Source organism: Cavia porcellus, unplaced genomic scaffold (assembly GCF_034190915.1).
Source record: "Cavia porcellus strain 051 isolate PalLab524CR breed Dunkin Hartley unplaced genomic scaffold, mCavPor4.1 scaffold_15, whole genome shotgun sequence".
NCBI lineage: Eukaryota > Metazoa > Chordata > Mammalia > Rodentia > Caviidae > Cavia > Cavia porcellus.
The window spans coordinates 70,309,875-70,329,303 of record NW_026947498.1 but is presented as its reverse complement, the minus strand read 5'-3'; the positions used below and the strand labels follow the sequence as shown (position 1 = coordinate 70,329,303).

At 38.3% G+C, this 19,429-nt stretch overlaps 1 protein-coding gene across 3 annotated transcripts in view; it reads left to right on the top strand.

Moving 5' to 3' along the window:
• Positions 1-258: 258 nt before the first annotated feature.
• Ccdc14 (coiled-coil domain containing 14) overlaps positions 259-19,429 on the top strand; it is a 45,154-nt gene continuing 25,983 nt past the window's right edge. The window contains exons 1-9 of one of the 3 annotated variants that reach the window (XM_013146377.3): positions 259-429; positions 5,118-5,173; positions 5,466-5,538; positions 5,792-5,861; positions 5,951-6,073; positions 12,886-13,122; positions 13,234-13,328; positions 14,291-14,807; positions 17,213-17,354. In XM_013146377.3, the coding sequence (XP_013001831.1) occupies positions 400-429; positions 5,118-5,173; positions 5,466-5,538; positions 5,792-5,861; positions 5,951-6,073; positions 12,886-13,122; positions 13,234-13,328; positions 14,291-14,807; positions 17,213-17,354 (1,343 nt within the window). In that variant the 5' untranslated portion in view covers positions 259-399. Of the gene's footprint in view, positions 430-1,269; positions 5,174-5,465; positions 6,102-12,885; positions 13,123-13,233; positions 13,329-14,290; positions 14,808-17,212; positions 17,355-19,429 lie in introns of those variants that run through there. The other 2 variants (XM_063225103.1, XM_063225102.1) reach the window with 2 other exon arrangements.

The window sequence follows — 19,429 nt, the reverse complement described above, 5'->3', positions numbered from 1 at the left end:
TGGTCCGACCTCCCCAGCTGCTCCGCTTCAGTCCTGAGCCTTAGGGAGAACCTCCAACTCCGCTCTGCTAGAGGTTCTGGGCCCCGCCCTCTGCCCATCGCCGCCCCGCCCGGCCCCGCCTCCCGGAGGCCCCGCCCCTCCCCGGCCCCGCCCCTGTGCGCTCCCACGGCCTCTCCCCGCGCTCCCGCGTGTGTGACGGGGCGGGCAGCTCGGTCTGTTGCGCACGCCGGTGCCACAGGCGGCGCCCGGGCGGCAATGGAGCGCGAGTTTCGGCGGGCGCCTTCCCGGAAGCGGAAGCTCGGGGGGCGGGCCAGCCGGGGCTGGAAGCAGGTGGCGGTTAGTTCGTTTTGCAGTGCGGCTTCGCTTTTCTAGGTCTGGGCTTCTCTGAGGCTGCTAGAGATGGTCAGGTCCGGATCTCGGCCGGGCCAGGTGAGGCCTGCGGAACGAGGGGTCCATTGTGGGGGCTGGCGAGGGACTGATCGGGGCGCTCCGACTGGGAGGATAAAAACAAGGCGCTGCCCCGGAAGGGGACAGTTTCCCAGGGTCCCCGCTGCGCACAGCGCTTCGTCCGTAGATGACCATTCTGTTGAGGTCGTCCTGATCGGGGCGCAGGCTTTGGAGTCGAGCCTGGCTGAGGCCAGAGCCTTCACTGCTGGCCCAGTGACTTCACCTCTCCGCGCTTCGGCACCTCCTCGCATCAGCCCCAGCTTCTCTTTTTTTCAGTCGGTGCTTGCTGTTAGCTCATTTTCTAACCCCATCGCTGGTACTTTCTAAGAAGTCTTCCTACTAGTGTCGCTTCCCTGTAGTAGTACTCCTCAGTTGCACGCTCCTCGATGCTGCAAAATGATTATGCTGAAAATCCGCAGAAGCACAAGGTTTTTGTTTTTGTTTTTGGTACCAGGAATTAAATTCAGGATCTTGTGCATGCCAGCAGGCACTGCACGCATCGCTGAGCTAAATCCCCAGCCTAAGTACACATTTCTTGCAAGGCAAATTCTTTGGCCAGGCAACCACGCCTTTTTTAGCCTGTCATCTTCTTCCCCAAGTGCAGTCCACTCTCCCGCACTACTTACCTGTTTGCACTATAACATTACGTTCTCGGGGTCTTTTCTGTTTGCTGCAGGAAGGTGTTCTGGTCCGCCCAAAAGCTCTTCTGGGCCTCACATCCTCACATCCTACCTCCCGGTCCTCAGTTCCAGGGTCACCTCCGGATCTTGCTGACATGCACATCGTCGTTTTCACGCTGGAGGTGTTGCTAGTCTGTCTCCACTCCTATTTTATCTCTTTATCTTGGAGGTCTCAGATAGCACCTGGCGTGTCAAATTTCATTTTTTAGGGATTGAATGCCTCATATTGACCTCCTTGCCCTATTTAAAATAATCTTTCCTTAAATATATAGAGCATTTAATTTTTTAAAACGATCTCCATTTGTCACAACATACCCGAGGTGCTGTTTTCTCCATTAATGTGACTCTTGTACTATTTTTTTTTTTTTCCAGGACCTGGCTTGACACTTCCTTTCTCTAAAAATACTTCCAGACTAGCCTCACTCCTACAGATTTTTTAAAAAAAATTAATGAATCTAGAATATGTGCATTCATCAAGGAGGCAAAACATGGTTTTCCTAATCATAGTTACTAGATTCAGAATCAGTTCTACCACTGTGGGAATGACAGTACAAAATACTTTGTTTTTCTGATCCACTTGTCCCTTTACTGTTAAGTAGGCATAAATAGGTATAAAACTCTATCTGGAAATAATTGGGATTAAAAAGAGAAACTGATACAGGGTGACATAGATGTACAACAAAATTTTGTTCTCTTTAAAAACCTGGATTATAATTATCCTAGCAGTACTAGCTAACAGTAGTGATTATTATGTGACTGTTACTACTGTATTTTTATATATTGGGTGCAGTAACTCATTTGATCTTCAAAATAGCCTTAAGGAGATTATCCTCTTTTTATTATTTGAGTACAGAGAGATGAAGCATTCTAATAACTTCCCAACTAACTAGTTACCCAGCTGGTTACCTGTAAAATTGGTTCAGACTCACGTAGCTGGTGCCAGTGTTCATTCTTTTAAACATCACACCATTCTATAACTAAGCTACATTTCTCAATTTTAGATTCGCACATCTTAGAAATGACAATTCATAGAGTATAGATTAAATTAAAACAAAGTTTTTATAAACTACATCAGTCTAAATAGATGTTAACATGCACTTGGTAGGAAACAAGATTCATGTTCTCAAACTTTAAGGAAAACTAGTGGTGTAAAATAAACTATTGAAGAGGCTGCCACTGAATTTACTAAATTGGTGGCAATGTCAGTATCAAAGTAAATAATGGTAACATCATATTGCATGAAATAAATAGGAGTCAGTGGGTCCACACGGATCAGATGGACAAGGAAGAAGAAAAGTGCTTCCCTAATTCTTTCTGCGTTTATTAGTGGAACACCAGCTAGTAAAGGTAGAAGGAATTGATGTAGTTAAAAAATCTTCATTTGAAAACCAACTCAAGCAAGAAATCATCAATGGATGCTAAAACAACTGGGTGAAAGTTCAGTGATTAGGATATCTGCACAGTGTCCAAGATTCTCCCCACAAAGTCTTTTAATAATTACAAAAGTAAAAATAGTAATCTTACAGTGAAGAACTTGACAGGCATCACTTAAGTAATCAGTCCACATCCACAGTAATGGTGCAAACTAATGTCATGTGTCTATACAGACTATTGAGGATAACGTGATTTTGTTGTGTTCCTGATAAGAATGCACAACCTGCATCTGAACATGAGGAATCGTTAGAGACATCTAAGCATCTAGAAAGACATTCTGTGAAATAACTGACCTTCTTATATCAAGATTATAAAAGACAATGAATAACAGCTGAAGGATTTATTCCAAATTAAAGGCAATTTAAGATCTTAATGCAATATGTGATTCTGGATTAGACATGGACCATTTTTTTCTATGAAGGACCGTATTGGTATAGTTGGAAAAATGTGAATAAGTTCTGTAGATTACAGTACATACTATATCAAGGTTAATTTCTTGATTTTTATAATTATATTGCAGAATAGCCTTGTTCTTAAGACCATTTAGGATATTAAGTCTGCAGCGTACTCTGAAATGGTTCAGACAAAACATAATGCTGTGGACATAGAGCACATAGCAAATACAAAATGTCAGAAGTTGTGGGATCTTATTGGAGCATACAGGGTTTCTTTGTACTATTATTTTACAATAAAATGTTTTTAAAATTGGGAATAAAAATTTTCCAATGGTAGTTACTATTTCAGGGTGCTTTTATCAAAGGTAATTATCTTTTGTCAGGTTTTCTATAATGTAGATATATGTGTGTGTGTATATATACACACACACATATATAAAATCTTACAGTAACACAATATATCATGTAATCTTTTTGTTAATTTTGTTTGTGTGTGTGTTTTGGTACTAGGGATCGAGCTCATGACCTTGCACTTACCAGGCAGGTGCTATACTGTTGAGCTATATCCCCAGCCCTTTTTTCTTAATTTTGAAAGGCAGTGAGATGGTTTGGGTTTGATCTGGCATGTATAGCACTATGGCTTAGGTTTTTAGTATGATTCCAGCTGGGATACCAGCACAGATACAACAAAAGGCAAGCGGAGAGTGTTTTGTGGAGACCAGTGGAGCTGCATTACACAGTGTCTTTATTTCATGTGATGATTCTCATTACTGGCTTTTTGACTCCATTGGATTCTGGGATATCTTACAAAATAAAAACTCCTATAAAATAAAAACAGTTTTTAAAGTGTATTCCTAGTAGCATTACTAGGGGGGAGGGAGGGTGCATATTTAAGCAGTTACCACAAGTTAACTCCTCAAAGCTCTCTTGGGATGAAATTTGTAAACACGTCAAGGTAAAGCACAAAACTGCTAACAGTGACTACACCTAGAAAGTGGAAGGAGGGGATGATTAGAGGCTTTGATGTCTTAAAGTTATATTTTGAGTGGACATGATGTTTATCTGATACTAAACCATTAAGTGATAAAAAGATACACTATAGAAAGTTTTTCTTTCTACTGTGTCTCCCAGATACTCAGTTTTCCTCCTAAAAGGCAACTATAATTGTTTCTTGGGTAAGTCCCAAGTTATCAGGTGAATATAAAAAGTAAATGTATATTTTTTCCACTTACATAAAAAATAGCCCACCTATTTTACTTTTAAAATGTAAATTCTTCTAAAAATCATTGCTGAGTTTTGAGTCTAGAAAGAAAAGAGATGTAGAAAAAATGAGATACAGGTTAAGAGTAGTTTTGTTTTATGTGCTTGTCACGTCTTCTAAACTTGGATAAATAGAACCAGTTACGATATTTTGTGGCTTGAATTTTCCTGTATATTTCAAAGAATTTGGAAAATATAGAACATGTTAGGGATTGAACATAGTTGAAACTTAACTATAGTAGCCTTGAAATGATATCTCAGTTTTCTTTTGAGCCTAAATAGAGCGAAGGAGCAAATATATGTATTAATTGCTCATATTTTATACAGAACAAATTTATTCTATAAGAATTAAATTACAGGCTGCTTGCGATGTAGCTCACAGGTAGAACACTAGCCCAATGAGTGATTCTGGGTTTGATCCCAGGTTCTCACACACACATACACACACACAATTACAACTGTGGGTTTTAAGTCTGTATCTAATTTATTAAAAAATGAGGACTGAGGGGTGAACTAAGTGCCTGCCCATAAGCATGAGGTCAAGAGTTCAATCCCTATACAAAAAAAAATACCACCACATGGAAATTACAATGGAAATCATTCAGCCTTACAAAGTAGGGAGTATTTTGATACATGTGTCACAAGATGCATGAAGCTCAAAGATAGGCTAAGTAAAATAAGCCAAAAAGTGCTGCATTAAGCTTACATGAGGTCCCTAGCATTGGCACATTTATAGGAGTAGAAGAGGCAAGAGAGAATGGGATGGAAACTTCATCATTTCGGAGCTTGAGTTTGAGAACATAAAAAAATGCATGACATTTCAGGTTTTATTATGATGATCTATTGGAAGTAGAGTAACATTTTTGTTATGTATACTGTAATATAATACATTACACCACAGGTATTGTCTTCAGGAAGGCACCTGGGATCTGCTAAGTTAACCAATGGAAAGAAAGGGTGAGTATTTAACCTGCAGGGAATGTTTTGGGAGGCTGCACTGTGTTTTGCTTACCCCAGCAAACTAAATGGGCCTTTGTACTTTCACAAGATGAGTGGAGCAGCTTTTCCTGTCTCCCCAGATTGATCATTTAGGATTTAACAGTCTACGATCTTTGTAAAGTTCTGTCCATTTTTTATAGGGTTGAGTAAGCTTTCTTTTCCAACTTTTGCTAGAAACAAAATGACTGCTTAGTAATGTAGTTCAAGGAAAAAATATTTTATTTTTAAGGATGTTAATCCTGTTTTTTAGGGCCCATATAAGAAAAATCTCACGTTTTAATGCAGATTCAGGCTGTCCCGTCCATTCTGATTCGGAAAGTCAGGTAAGATTAAACCAACTAGCTACAATACTTGCTAATTAGTCTTCAGACAAAAGTTTAAGAAGCAAGAAGGACTAAAATGCAAAGGTAAAGTATTAATTTCCCTAAAGAAGTCTGAAGCTTGTTACTTTAAAGCATTTCTAACCAATAATAATTTGATTGTAAATAAATTGGAAACCTCACTTTATATCTCTGTCTTCCGTCCCTCCCCAGTGCTGTTTTATACTCAAGTATATTCTAAATTACTTTCTTGCAGACTGAAACTGTACAGGGACTTGATGGTTGTGCTGCTTTGCTGCGGGACATTTTGAGAAATGAAGATTCAGGTTTTATTTTTCTAAGTGCTTTTCTACTGTGACCGTTACTCAAATGTTTTTTTTTTTAAGTTGATGAATTTTATTTTAATTGTTAATAGGTTCAGAAGCAGTGTGTTCAGAAAATAGATGTAATTCCAGATCTTTAGAAGGCAAAAAATATGGATCTAAAAAAAAAGGATATGAAAAGCCTGTTGCTCCTTCAGTAGTTCGGAAAGAAATATGTAAGCATTTTGTCTCTTGTTTATAAAGGTAATTTTAATTCTGGGGATTTTGATAAGTTATTAGAATTAAAGTCTTTCATTTTAATCATTTTTATTTAGATACAGGTATGTGCTTGCACTTCTCTTTTTCTACTTAGCTTCTAATTGAGTAGTCATTTTATTTACTGTCTCTTCTAAGAAGAGTAAAAAAAGGCAATGGGTTTATAGGAGAAGAGATTCAAACTCTGAGTGTATGTAAAGTTATCATTGTTTCCATTGCCACTTATTCATAGATAATCACAGATTGGTTGAATTTCAGCAGATACTAATTACTTTATTATTTATATAAAACATATAACAAAATAACAATATATAATAAAATATATATAACTATAACATATACATATCACATATAAATATATATGACACATAATTAGTTTACATGGTACCCAAGAAGGTAAAATTCAAGTCGAATAGCTAAGGAATGACAGCTTGACAATGACTGCCTATGAATACAGCCCCAGGTATTTTATACTTTTGGGGTTAACTTTGCTGAGTTTATTAAGTATAGTAACTCAGCAGTGTAGAACAAAGAAGTTTTGAATATGTCATCTCTCCAAAGCCTGTAGAACAAAATAGTGTTGAAAAAGTTCACAATGGTAGTTGTTTAAATAGCATGTCATCTATGCTTATTGGGTATGGTGTAATAGTAAACACGTGTGGAGTGTGGACGGATGAAATCATTGCAGTGGGAATTCTGAATGAGACCAGCTGGCACCACAGTTCAGGTGGGCTAAGCATGTCAGCACTTCATTGTATGCAAAGGGATAACGTTTAGAAATCACCTAAGACCATTGTCCTGGATATCGAAACACAAGGACCAGGCAAAAGAGGCTGCCTCAATGGAAGATGTAGCATTTATAAAGTAGACATTGTTGTTGCAGGTGACCTGAGCTAGGGAACAAGGGGAGGGGATGCAGCCTCCTTCAGTCCTCCTGCCTTGGACGCTGATATTTTGGCTTCGTGCTGTTGACCGGTATTGTGCAAGAGTGTAGTCACCTGCCGTGTGTGGCTGCTGAACACTTGAAAGATGTCCAGTGCAACCAAGGAGCTGACTTTTAATGTTGCTTAGTTTTAATATGTTTGAAATTTGGTTCAATTGTAAAACTTTTATCTAGTAATGTGTGTGAATCTCCCTTTTCAGCTCTGAGTTTTATTATATCTAAATATAGATCATGTATGTCTGAAGACAATTCAGCATCCAAATGGAGTTGTACTTTTATAAAATATACACTGGATTTAGAAGATTTAGTACAAAAAATATCTCAGTTCTGTGTATTACAATTGAAATGTTAATGTTTTGGCTAAATTGATCTAAACAAAACATTATGAAAAGTTAAGTTTACCTGTCCTTTTCATTTTTCTCATGTGGCTACTGGACATCGTAAATCACATCATAGCTTACTTATATTTCTATTTGTAAATTAAACTATTAGAACATAGCCCTCCTCAGTCATTTATTTTCTATGGCTGCTTTTGTGCTATGGTAGAATTGAGTAGTTGTGACAGACCCCATCTGGTCTACTATGCCTACATATTTACCATCTGGCCTTGTAAGAAAACATGTACTACATTCTTGTCTTAACCCTTTACAAAGAGGCCTATCTGTAGGGGACCCATGAAACAGAAAGGAGTAGTAGCAGCTATTCCTTTAGTCTCCAAGGTGACCTTCCACAAGGAATGCTCATTGCATTATATGGGGCTTATGGGGATGTCATGGCAGCAACTTGTTACACTCTGACTTCTTTCAGGCTTCCACCAAGACACAGATGACAATATTAGGGGCACAAGCCTGTAGTCTCAGCACTTGGGAGACTGAGGCAGGAGGATTGTTGTGAGTTTGAGGCCCGCCTGGACTACAACGTGAGTTTAAGGCCAGCCTGAACAGTACAGTGAAGCTCTATCTCAGAAAGACAAAAAACAACAAAACACAGTTCAGAGAAGGAAAACCATACGGAGTTGCACTAGCTAGTGCTAACATCAGTGCAGAGCTCTTATCATCAACTCTAGGCCTCCAGGAATTAAGAGGGAGAGCAATGGTTACTGGACTCACAAAGATATTTTGTACAGTAGCCTACCTTGAAAAGCGCAGGGAGCTTCATTGAAGGGACAACACCAGCCCAAGGTGGCCTTACTTTGTACTTGTTCCTTTCCTTTATGTGTCTAATCTTAAATCCAACATTGGCCCTACTGATGTGTGTCAGGTCTGGGATTTGACTTTTAGCTTTAAAAGCTAATAAGTTGTCCTACTGCGTCATGGATACTGGCAGAAGACACAGAACTCTGGGGTCAGAGAGAGGTTCTCACAGCAAGGCCAACAGCATGTGCATCAGTGCATTTGCACCAGTTCTGTGCCCTGGTCCTTGATTCCACTGAGATGATGTGATGATCCCCGACAGGTTACACATGCTTTAAGTTTAGGCAGCAACTGAAGACTCTTGAGCTGGGGGATTGGTCGCTTCATTAGTAAATGTGAATAGGTCTTTACAGGAGGAAGCACTACTTCATGTCTCATGGTTGCCGACAGAAGCACAACCTTGAAAAATGCCCTGGAGTAGGTCAAAGCCTTGGTTTCTCCACATCGGAGGACTGCCTGTTTAAAGTGGGAGCCATACAGACCAGCATGCTGGGAGAGCAGGATAGAGACCAGGGAGGATACGTGTGGTGGATGACAGAGGCTTGGCGTTCTTGGTTCCTAGCCTTAAATTCTTATTTGAATTTGAATCAGATCAGCAGTTGTGGCCTGTGACCAGGACACAGTATTCTTATTGCCCTTCCTCTACAGTTTGATCTTCAGACGAAAAGCTCTACTTTAAAGGGATGGTGTTCATTTGGGTTATGAATTAGAAAATTGCAGTGAGTTCCCATTGACTTATTTATTCTTAAGGTTGTCTCATTAGAAGGAGAAGCCACCTTCCCTTAGTTCAGCCAAATATATATATTTTTTGTTTGTTTGTCTATGTATCAAACTGTAGCATTATCTAGAAAAGAGCATCTTTTCTTCGTCTGTGGAGGTGGGGTGAGTGTTGACTGCTGTTAACCCAACGCAAGGTCTGTTATCTCACTTCTCAGTAAAATGCAGAAGATCTGTCAGGCACTTCCTCTCTTTTCCGTCTCTTCACTAGTGAGATAATAACTAGGATATTAAGGAGTTAGAGCAGGTTCTTGGTATCTGTGTACCATTTTAACTTCAGCACACACACCATCCTGCTGTTTTTTAACTGTCTTCTGGGGCACAAACTCGGTAGGTACTTTCGGCTGAGACCCCTTGAGGATTGAATGTGGTGTCAAGGAAGCTCACCTTGATGCAATGTGAAAGTAGAGGCAGTTCCAGAAATGTGTTGGGCTTACATGAGTGTCTCTGACCTTAAGATACGTGTTTTGTTTTGTGACAGGGTCTTTATGTTGTCCAGGCTTGCCTTGAAATCCAGATCCTCCAGCCTCAGCCTCCTAAGCCAAGGACTATAGGCCAGCACCATCAGGCTTAAACAGCAATTTTTCTTAGAATTTGCAAGATCCTGGGTTCAATCCCAGTATACCACTACCAAAAATGTGGCTTTTAGATGTGAGAACTGTTTATTGGTTTCATAATTCTTATTTTAATAACATATACAGATGATCCTCATTATGCTGGTATAATGTTTCCCCCAAACCCACCAGCAATGGAAAATCTCCGAAGTTGGAAAAAAATGTAACCTACCAAACATCTTGGTTTAGCAACACCATCTGTTTAGCCTCATGGTTGTGTGGCTTGCCTGGAAGTTATATCATGAGAAAATGTGATACAGCTTTATCAGTAGACCAGGGGGGAAAAACTTCCAAATCTAAACTGTGATTTTTACTGAAGGCCTACTACTTTACACCACTGTAAATTCAAAAAATCCTCAGTTGAGCCAGATTCAGTGGTAGATAGGTGTAATCCCAGCACTCAGGAGGATGACACAGGAGGATTGCTTGAGTCTGAGACTCTGAGACTAGCCAGAGCAACATAATGAGACCCTGACTCAGAAAAAAAAAATAAATTGAACCACTGTGAGCTGGGGGCAATGTATGTATGTATGGCTTCCTCACCTTGGGAAATAAGCCACACAGGCAGAATTCTTTGAGCCTTGATTACCCCATCAAGTCCAAATAGTCTTACACATTTTAAATTATAAACAGGGATTAGTGACTCTTAACCTATGCTAGATGTTTGCCCAATATTTGGGGGGCAGGATTTACCTATCACATAGTGCATATACCCAAGGAACAGCCAGTGCTTTTGTATAGCAGTAGCAGGTAGGAAGCACGGACTGGAAGGTTTTCGTGGATTGAATAAATGAATGGTCCCTTTCTTACATTCTGACTACACCAGACACCAGTTGATACCAGTTAATCATATTGCCGTCTTGATATTTCAGGTACAGTTTTCATGGAAGGTACTTTGGTGTTATTAGTAAGAGCAAGAGTGTATCCTTCATGTGAGTCTGCATAGTAACAGGCCCATTGTCAGTTTGCTTTATTTTAAATTATATCATAGCAATATAAGTGCAACTTTTATAGCTATTTATGGTTTGTCAAATTGTCTTGGATTATTTGCTTTATAATACTTTATACCTTTAGGACAAATCTTTAACATTATCAGCAGAGTCTTGTACAGATTAAGTTTAGAAGTTAGCAAAATAAGCTGTTTTTATTCAGAGGCTCTGATTTTCAAGACCTATGTTTAGAACTTACTGATTCGTGTCAGATGAGGACATCTGCTGGCAGAAGCATAATACTGATGTGGTTCAGCTTGATGGGGACCCGAAACTGCCCTGTAAGGAAGGTGGGTGAGAGCCAACAACTGGGGCCCCAGGACCCTTGGGAGTGAGGCTGAGATTTCTAGTGGCGAGGAAATGCCTACCTCAAGGGACCAAAGGCAGTCCAAGGACAGAAGAGAACCAGAATCAGGAGGGAAGGGTGTCCAGTGTGCCAGACAGCCATGGGCTGCACTCTTAGATTTTGGATTTAAAATATTTTAGTATTTTTCTGTTTGATTTATTATAAAATTATATATCCAATAAGAAATAATGTTTGCCATGCAGAAATATTTTAACCAGTTTTGTTGTAGCTCTTCCATTCAGGCAACAGATAACTATTATTATTTTTGGTTTTAATCACCTTCAAGGGAACATGTTCTGAGGTATATTATTATCAGAGAGCAAGACTTGCGAATATGAAATATTTATTGTCTGTCTTTAAGAGTTTGCGGCTATTTTGGTGTATAACATTTATTGAATTTTTATTGTATATAATACATTGATCTAAGAACGTTACAAGTATATGTACTTCTTATAACAATATTATGCAGTATTTTTTAAAACTCATTTTTCATATGAGAAAGAAGTCAAGAAAGCTTAAGTTTACTCAGCTAGTAGGTGACCGTTGTTATATATGTCTTTTTTTTTTTTTTTTGTACCGGGGATTGAACTCACAACCTTGTGCTTGCTAGGCAGGCACTTATGCCGCTGAACTAGATCCCTGGCTACATATGTCTTTTAGTAGGTATAAACACTCATTTTTTAATGTAAACATAGAAATAGAATGGTGCTATAGAGTGTGTGTGTATGTGTATTTGGCTTAGGTAAATATTACTACAATCTGTATATTTTTCTAAATTTATTTTGTACCCTCATAACCTGTGTTCTGTCAGAATACTCTCATTTCTATTAGTAGCATTTGCAGATATTTAGGGAAGGAATCTTATTAATGAGGAATGTGGGGAATAAAATTTACATTTTTGTATCAATATACTGGATAGTTCTGTGTAGAAGACTTTGCTTTTCATTTTTTAATTTAGCTGGTTTCTAGTTTTATATGTAGACTAGTGAGAGAAAATAATGAAGTATAAGATAAAATCTGCCTAAAGAAGCTTATAGATTAGTCAGATGGAGAAGAGGACGAAAGATACGCCACATAGGCGCAGATCAGGGATATGTGATTAAATAGGTAATACGTACTCTAGGATGGTGAAGAGCAGTGCTGGCTTGGGACGGAAAGGGCTCGCGAGTGAGGGAGATGCTCAGCTGAGCCTGGGGGAGTAGGTAGCATGGGACGGGCAGGAATGGTTCACTCTGAGCAGTGGGACAGGAAGGGAAGAAAGGCTTGCCGGGTTTCTAAATGGGCCACCTGGAATGAGGATTTGAGTCAAAAGTAAGGAGAAGATAGTTAGAAAAGTTGATTGTGGTCAAGCTCTGGGAAGTTTTCAATGCCAGGTCAAGATATTTTTTTGGAAGCCCTACTTACAGATTAAATTTTCTTACTGGTTGATCTCAAAGTTCTTTTATTTTTAACTGTCAAATCATCATAATACCTATAGTCTTCTTTCCTGGCCCTGAGAGCATTAACTGGACGAGGGGCCAGGTAAGACTTCATTGGGCATAAATACCTCAAGGGAGAACACAAAAGCCCGAGAGGTGTTTAATTGAAGAAGAGATTTTATAAATAGCATTTAGTAGAGGTTTCTGAGAATTGATGTGGATGGTTTTGACAGGGAAAACTTTCACTCATTAACTATGTTTAAGAATTTGGAGTGGGGCCAGGGATATAGCTCAGCAGCACAAGTGCCTGCCTGGCAAGTCTGGGTACCAAAGGGGAAAAAAAAAAGAATTTGGAGAGATTTTCTGTAGAGGGAATGAGCAGTAAGGCACTTGTATGAAGTGTATGATGAGAGTTTTCCTCCACTCAGCTCCTACACTGAAAGTTTTTGAAGAATAATATTTCAAGAACTTGTTTTCCTTCTTCCACAATAGTGTCTTTGGATAATAAGAAACAGATACCTAGTGAAGCCTCTGCCAGAAGTGAAAGAGACGCATCAGACACAGCACAAAACTGGTCATTGCGAGATCATTATAGAATGTATTCACCAATAATATACCAGGCCCTCTGTGAGCATGTGCAGACACAGATGTCTCTGATGAATAACATGCCGTCCAAGAAAGACCCCAGTGAGATCCCTTCTATATCTTGCCATACCGTATCTGGTTCTGGTTAGTATAAGTCATGTTTTTAAAAACTTGAATGTAAGCTGTGTTAAAGTGCTTTGCTGTTGTATAAGCGTATGAAATGTGAATGGTTTTTTCCTTCCTCTTTCCTTTCAGAATCTCAGGCCACGCCACATTCTAATTATGGCTGTTGTACCTCCATTCCAGTCTGGTCACCTCAGGAGTCACCCTGTCCTCCACTGGTTCATTCTGTAGGTGCAGTTTGTATGCTGTGCAAGTTTGCTTATAGAAATTGTCATCTTTGGAGTAAATAATGAATTTACTGATTGAACTAGTGCACTAGGAGATAAAACCAATTAAAAAAATTTTTTAGAAAAGTTGTACCTATTTTTTAAAACAGATAGGGAAAGTGATTGGTACAATAAACAAGTCAGTTATACCCACCACTCAAACACTGATATACCATGTTTCTAGTCATTTAATTATGGATATAGATTTCATTTTCTGCTTGGTAGGCTTGCTTTCTTTTAAAAATACAATTATATTTAGATTTTGTACAGTTTTATATACTTTTTTGCTTGAAGTGTTATACACATATTTGTCTTAATATATATCTTTTGGGCCAGTGATATATATATAGTTAAGCAGCACAGCATCTGCCTGACAAGTGTGAAGTCCTGAGTTTCATTCCAAGCACCAAAAAAAAAAAAAAAAAAAAAAAAAAAAAATCTATATATAGATATATACCTTTTATGGTGAGGTAGTTGGTGCTATATTTTGTGGGTATACCATAGTTTGTATAACTACTCCTTCAGAGTTAGGTATTTAAATAACAGCCAACATTTATTCCCTTAACATTTCTTTAAGTATATTTTTGCAAAAGCTTTTTGTATGTTTAAGCTGATTTTAGCAGTTTCCCAAAGTGGAAATATTTCAGTCTAAAAGTGGACTTATTTTTGATGCCTATAAAGTATGGGAGTATTTGTAAACAGTATATTTTAGGCAGTGTTGCCATTTGCAGGATGATTTAATTGTTTTTAAAAAGCTAGCATCTTTATTTTGCAAAGGAGAAATGCTGCTTACTTTGAGCTGGAAATATCAGTCTCTGATATTAGAAAGTTGTTATGTAATATTTGTGGTTCCAGTTTGTTATAATTAGTGCCTGTAAGTGAGTGCTCACACTTCAAAGGCTTATTTTTTGCCCTTGCTTTAGGAAGTTCAGACCGATGGTGGTGACCAGTTTGTATGCCAAGGTAAAACAATGTCTATGAACGATCTTGATGTTCCGAGGAGCTTACCCGGTGCCAGTCCTGGAGTTGCCTGTGGCCTGTCCCAAACTGACAGGGCAGCTGTTCCCACATATCAGCAACTGAGTCTTGCTAATTGGATTCTACCACAACAAGGAGTCTGTAAGGAAGCAGACTTACTGAAGTGTCTTCAAACATGTATGACTTTGCTTCAGTCTCTCGGAAAGGAAACTCTGGCAGACAGTAAGATCCCCGGGAGCCCAACACGGCTACAACCAGCTTCCTTGGCCTCTGATGAAGAAAGATGTGCCAGAGAACAAATTGCAGGGGCTACAAATGAAGGAAACTGTTCAAGCGTGCATGTGCAAGATGAAAAATTGGTCCAGGATACACAGAAGGCAAAAAACATGAATCAGACTACTGAAAAAGTTAGAACTCTAAGGTATTTGCTGAGAGAGCTCAAGGCCTTGGTAGCAGAACAAGGTAGATGAGTACTTTCTTTATAATTCCTGTAGAATGCTGTTATGCTGAGTAGCAGCATCATATTGTCTCTCATTCACAATTAGGGTAGTGGCCATGGAGCTGGTGATGTTTTCACAGGATCTGTGTTTTGAGCTGATAAGGAAATGAGGTCTGCTGCTGTGTTCTTAATTTTAGGTTTGGGTCCCTTCTTTCATGTAGACTTGAAGTATATTGAACAGCAAGCATTTGCTTGTAAGTGTGCATTCACTCTGTTTGATCCAGCAGACTTTGGGATGATGCAGTCAGGAGACTCTATAGAGCTGTAACGAGAGTTGTTAAAAGACTCCTGAAACAGACTGATTACTTTTCCTAATCAGTGGGAAATTAAGTATAGTGGCACACGCCAGTGATCCCCACACTCTGAGAGGCTAAGGCAGGGCTCACATGTTCAAGTCCAGCCTGGGACACTTAGCCAGGCCCTGTCTCAAAATAAAAAGGGTTTAGGTTCAATGTAAAGGCTTTAAGTTCATTTCCTGGTAACACATGCATAAAGTTGTAGGACTGCGAATGTGAATTGGTGGTAGAGTACTTCCCTAATATGCACAAGGTCCTAGATTCCATCCTCGGCACCATAAAATACAATATCATAACAAAATAAAATAAAAGTAAGATAGATGCCCACTCTTCTATTGTTTAACAAATCTCATTTTGAGGAGTAGCCCAAACCTTTTAGTGCCTTTTTTGGCTTTTTTAAAGGATTTTTCTCTTCAATCAAGATTATATAATTTATTTTCATTATATAAATTCTGAAGTAATAGCTTTTGCTTGGAATGAGTTACAAATTTGTTATCTTGAAAAACAGTAACTGATTATGGAAGCATCAACTGAATACCTAATATTTGCAAACAGACACCAAAAAAAAAAAAAAATCGTAGAATGCTATAAAAATATAATGCCATTAAGCTACATGTTTAGTGTATTAAAGTCGCTGTATTTTCAGACCTTCAGATTATGACTATTTACCAAATATTTATTGAGGACAATAATAGTAGTAATAGTAGTGATAGTAGCTCTCACTTATTGAATACTTACCATATAATCAGCTGTATTTTCTATAAATTATTTAATGTTAACAGTAATCATATGAAGTACTATGTAATGCTTTCATTTTACAGAAGAGGAAATTTAGGCTTGGAGAACAATATCTCATTTAATCTTCTCAGCAGCCTAATGAAATATTATCTCCATTTACCTGTCAAGAAACGCAGGCTTCAAGAGTTAACTAATTCAGGTGATAGTCAGAGGACTCAGAATTTCAGAATTTCAGATAGGAGGAATAAGTCCAAGAGCTCTCTTATACAACATAGTGGCAATAGTTAATAATATGTTGTACTTTACAAACTAAGGACAGAATTTTTATCATTTTCAGTCTGAGAAGTCAGCAGTCTGAAAAGTAATACTCATGTTAATCAGCTGCAGCTGGCCAAAGTATATGTGTTTTAAAACATGTTATGTATGCTAAGTACATACAGTTTTTGTAGCACATGCTTTTATTTTTTGGAGGCTAATTTCTACACAAGAAGAATCCAGTGAGTTGACTAAGATTATAGGTCTAGTTTTCTAGGATCCTAGTTTCTTATCCCTCAGTATCAGAAGCCCATTAGCGACAAAGACTGATAGAAGACAATTGCTCAGTAGTTGGGCATAGTTGTTCACTGTGTGGATGTTTTTCATCTAGATGTTAAAATACTTGTGGACTTCAATAAATTTTTAATTTAAATACACTTTTAATCTCTATCAATAAATAATTTTAAATATTTTCAGTCCACGGAAAATATGAATGGGAATCAGACAAAAATTAAAGGGTAAATGTTCTACTATTTGTCTTTTATCTATATCTGTTTGCTTCCTCCAAAAATGTCCACTCAGCACAATTAACAAACGTGGTATTAAATCTACTCTATAAAATCAAGTAATGATACCTTATCGTAGCAGACCCCTACTCAGTATTTTGCCAGATGAATCATCTAAAGTAAATAATTTTTTATGCCGTGATCAAAGGCTGCATTGTAACTGTTGATACTAAATCCAATTATAGGAAACCCTATAGCAATTCAGTCCACTATAGTAGACGTTTGGAAAATATGAACTAAGACCTATATGTAAACCATTTTCATACCTGACACAACCAAAAACAATTACTTACATAATAATTGTGTGATTTAGAATTAATCTTTAGCTTACTGTATGTTCTGAGTAACCAAGTACGTGTAGCAGGAAAGAGAGACAGGAATTACAGTAAAATCATAAATCAGTGAAATGTATTTATAGCAAGTATGCAATATCTAGACTTTCCTTTTTAGTAATAGCCTGGTCCAAAACCAATCGACAATACTGATTTTACTCATTTCTTCTGCGTTTCATAGAGGATTCAGAAATTCAGAGGTTGGTAACAGAAGTGGAAGCATGTATAACTGGACTTTTAGCCGTAAGTGGAAACACAGATATCCAAGTGGAAATAGCACTGGCCATGCAACCATTGAGAAGTGAGAATGCTCAGTTACGGAGGTGAGAATCACTCTTTAAATGTTTTTGTCTGTAGGTAAGGATGTCTCATAGCTGAACAAGATGCCAGATGTTAAATCTAAGCCCTTATAAAGAAAATAGATTTCCTGTCTTACTATATTTTTGCCCTTTCTTTCCCATTTCCTAAAGATTCCCAGCATTCTCCAACTCTTGCGTCTTCCTATCAGTGCGTGTGTGCTCCTGCCTCCCTCACCTCTGTTGTCACTGGTTTGTAGTGCAGAGGCGGGAAGAGGAGGTGCCCGAGTGTATTTATCATGTGAATCTAAGCTTCGCTACAGAAACAAACTTCTAAATCTCACTGACACAATACAGCAAAAATTAATTTTTCCCTAACTCAAAAATCAACTTGGGTTACTAAAAGCTGCTTTTTATCTTATGATTCATGATTCAGCCTCTTTCCACTGAAACCAGTCTCAGGTTGTATTTTCCAGTAAAAACAGCATGTGTCTAATAATGGGGTCATTTTTGCATGTTGGATTTAATAACATGCAAATCCATCTTATACAGTGTCAAATGTGATATTCTCTCAGGACAAACTCCATTGCAATGTTACAAAAGCACTTGAAATGTGCTTCAATTCTCTACAAAGTAAATAAATAAATAATAAATAGAGCTATAGACATTGTAAAGCTTAATAAAGCAGTAGACATTGTATAAGTGACTGTCTCACTACCACTTAATATTTATTTTTTAGGCTAAACCAAGTCACATGGTCCTCCCTAATATAAAGTTCTGGGATATGTAATTTTCTCATACTTCCCACATACCCAGAAAAGAGTGGAGAACCTGATGTAGGTAAGCACTGTTGGCTTAGATATAGGAAAAGACTCATTTAAATTCATAGGTTTTTTTTTTTCTTGTTAGAATTCTTTTTCTTTTTTCTTTTGAGGTTTGAACTCAGGGCCTCAGGCAAGCACCCTACTACTAAGCTACCTCCCCAGCCCTTTTAAATTTCATTTTGAGATAACATCTTGCTAAATTTCTCAGGCTGGCTCCAAACTTAATAATTCTCCTGCTCCAGCTTTCCGAGTATCTAGGATTACAGGTGTGTATCACCATGCTTAGCCTAGAATTATATTTGTTTAAACTAAAGATCTATTCTTGAAATATAGAAGAAATCACTCACATATTACCAATATATCTTAGCTTGCACGTTTGAGTGATGTCCATCAGGCCAGTGTTCCATTGTCTGTTTATTAATTTGCCTTGCAGAGAATTGAAGTACATTTCCAGTGCTTTTGCAGCTCTGCAATGGAGTTTGTTCTAAAAGAGTAGGCTCACAGGAGACGCTCACTTGCTCTCTCCCTGGCGTGCCCACTGCTTGCTCCTGCTGCCATTTACCAGAAAGGAGGGCATATTGCTTTCTTGAGCATCCCCCAAGTTCCAACACGGGCGGATCTCGGGAGATGTGATTTGTTCTTCCCCTGGCGCACCAAACTACTCCTAATATCTTTTATCTTAAAAGAAAAACATAACTATATGTATCTTTAAGTGTGCAAGATAAATAACCATACCACTAAGTTTTTGTTAAGTCATCAAACCGAATGGTTTGTACTGTCATTGTTTGATTGTCCAATTTTTATGCTTTGATTTTGTGACTTGAGCAACTACTTCTAAGACAAAAATATGTAATTTATCAACTAGTGATTTCTTAGTGTTTTTTTCTTTTTTGAAATTTGTATTATTTCTACCCTTTTTTCTGTTTTGCTTTTTTTTTTCCTCTAAAAAGAAAGAAAAGCAAATAATACGTGTGCCATTCTCCATCATTGGTCTCTCTAGAGTCTATGTAGTATGACACCAAGAGAAATTTACTTGATTAGAGTTATTTCTTCAATAATAATTAGCCTAGTGTCTTAGTTACTTTTGTCATTGCTGAGGCAAAATACCCAATACCCAAAGTTAAAGGAGGAAAGGTGTATTTTGGCCCACAATTTGCAGAATTTTCATTTCATAGTTAGCTGGCCCCAAGGTAGAGTGGCATGACCGAGAGGCACTGCGGAGGAGAGACAGCTAACGGCAGGCAGAGGCAGCTTGGAAGGCAGCAAAGTGTGAGAAAC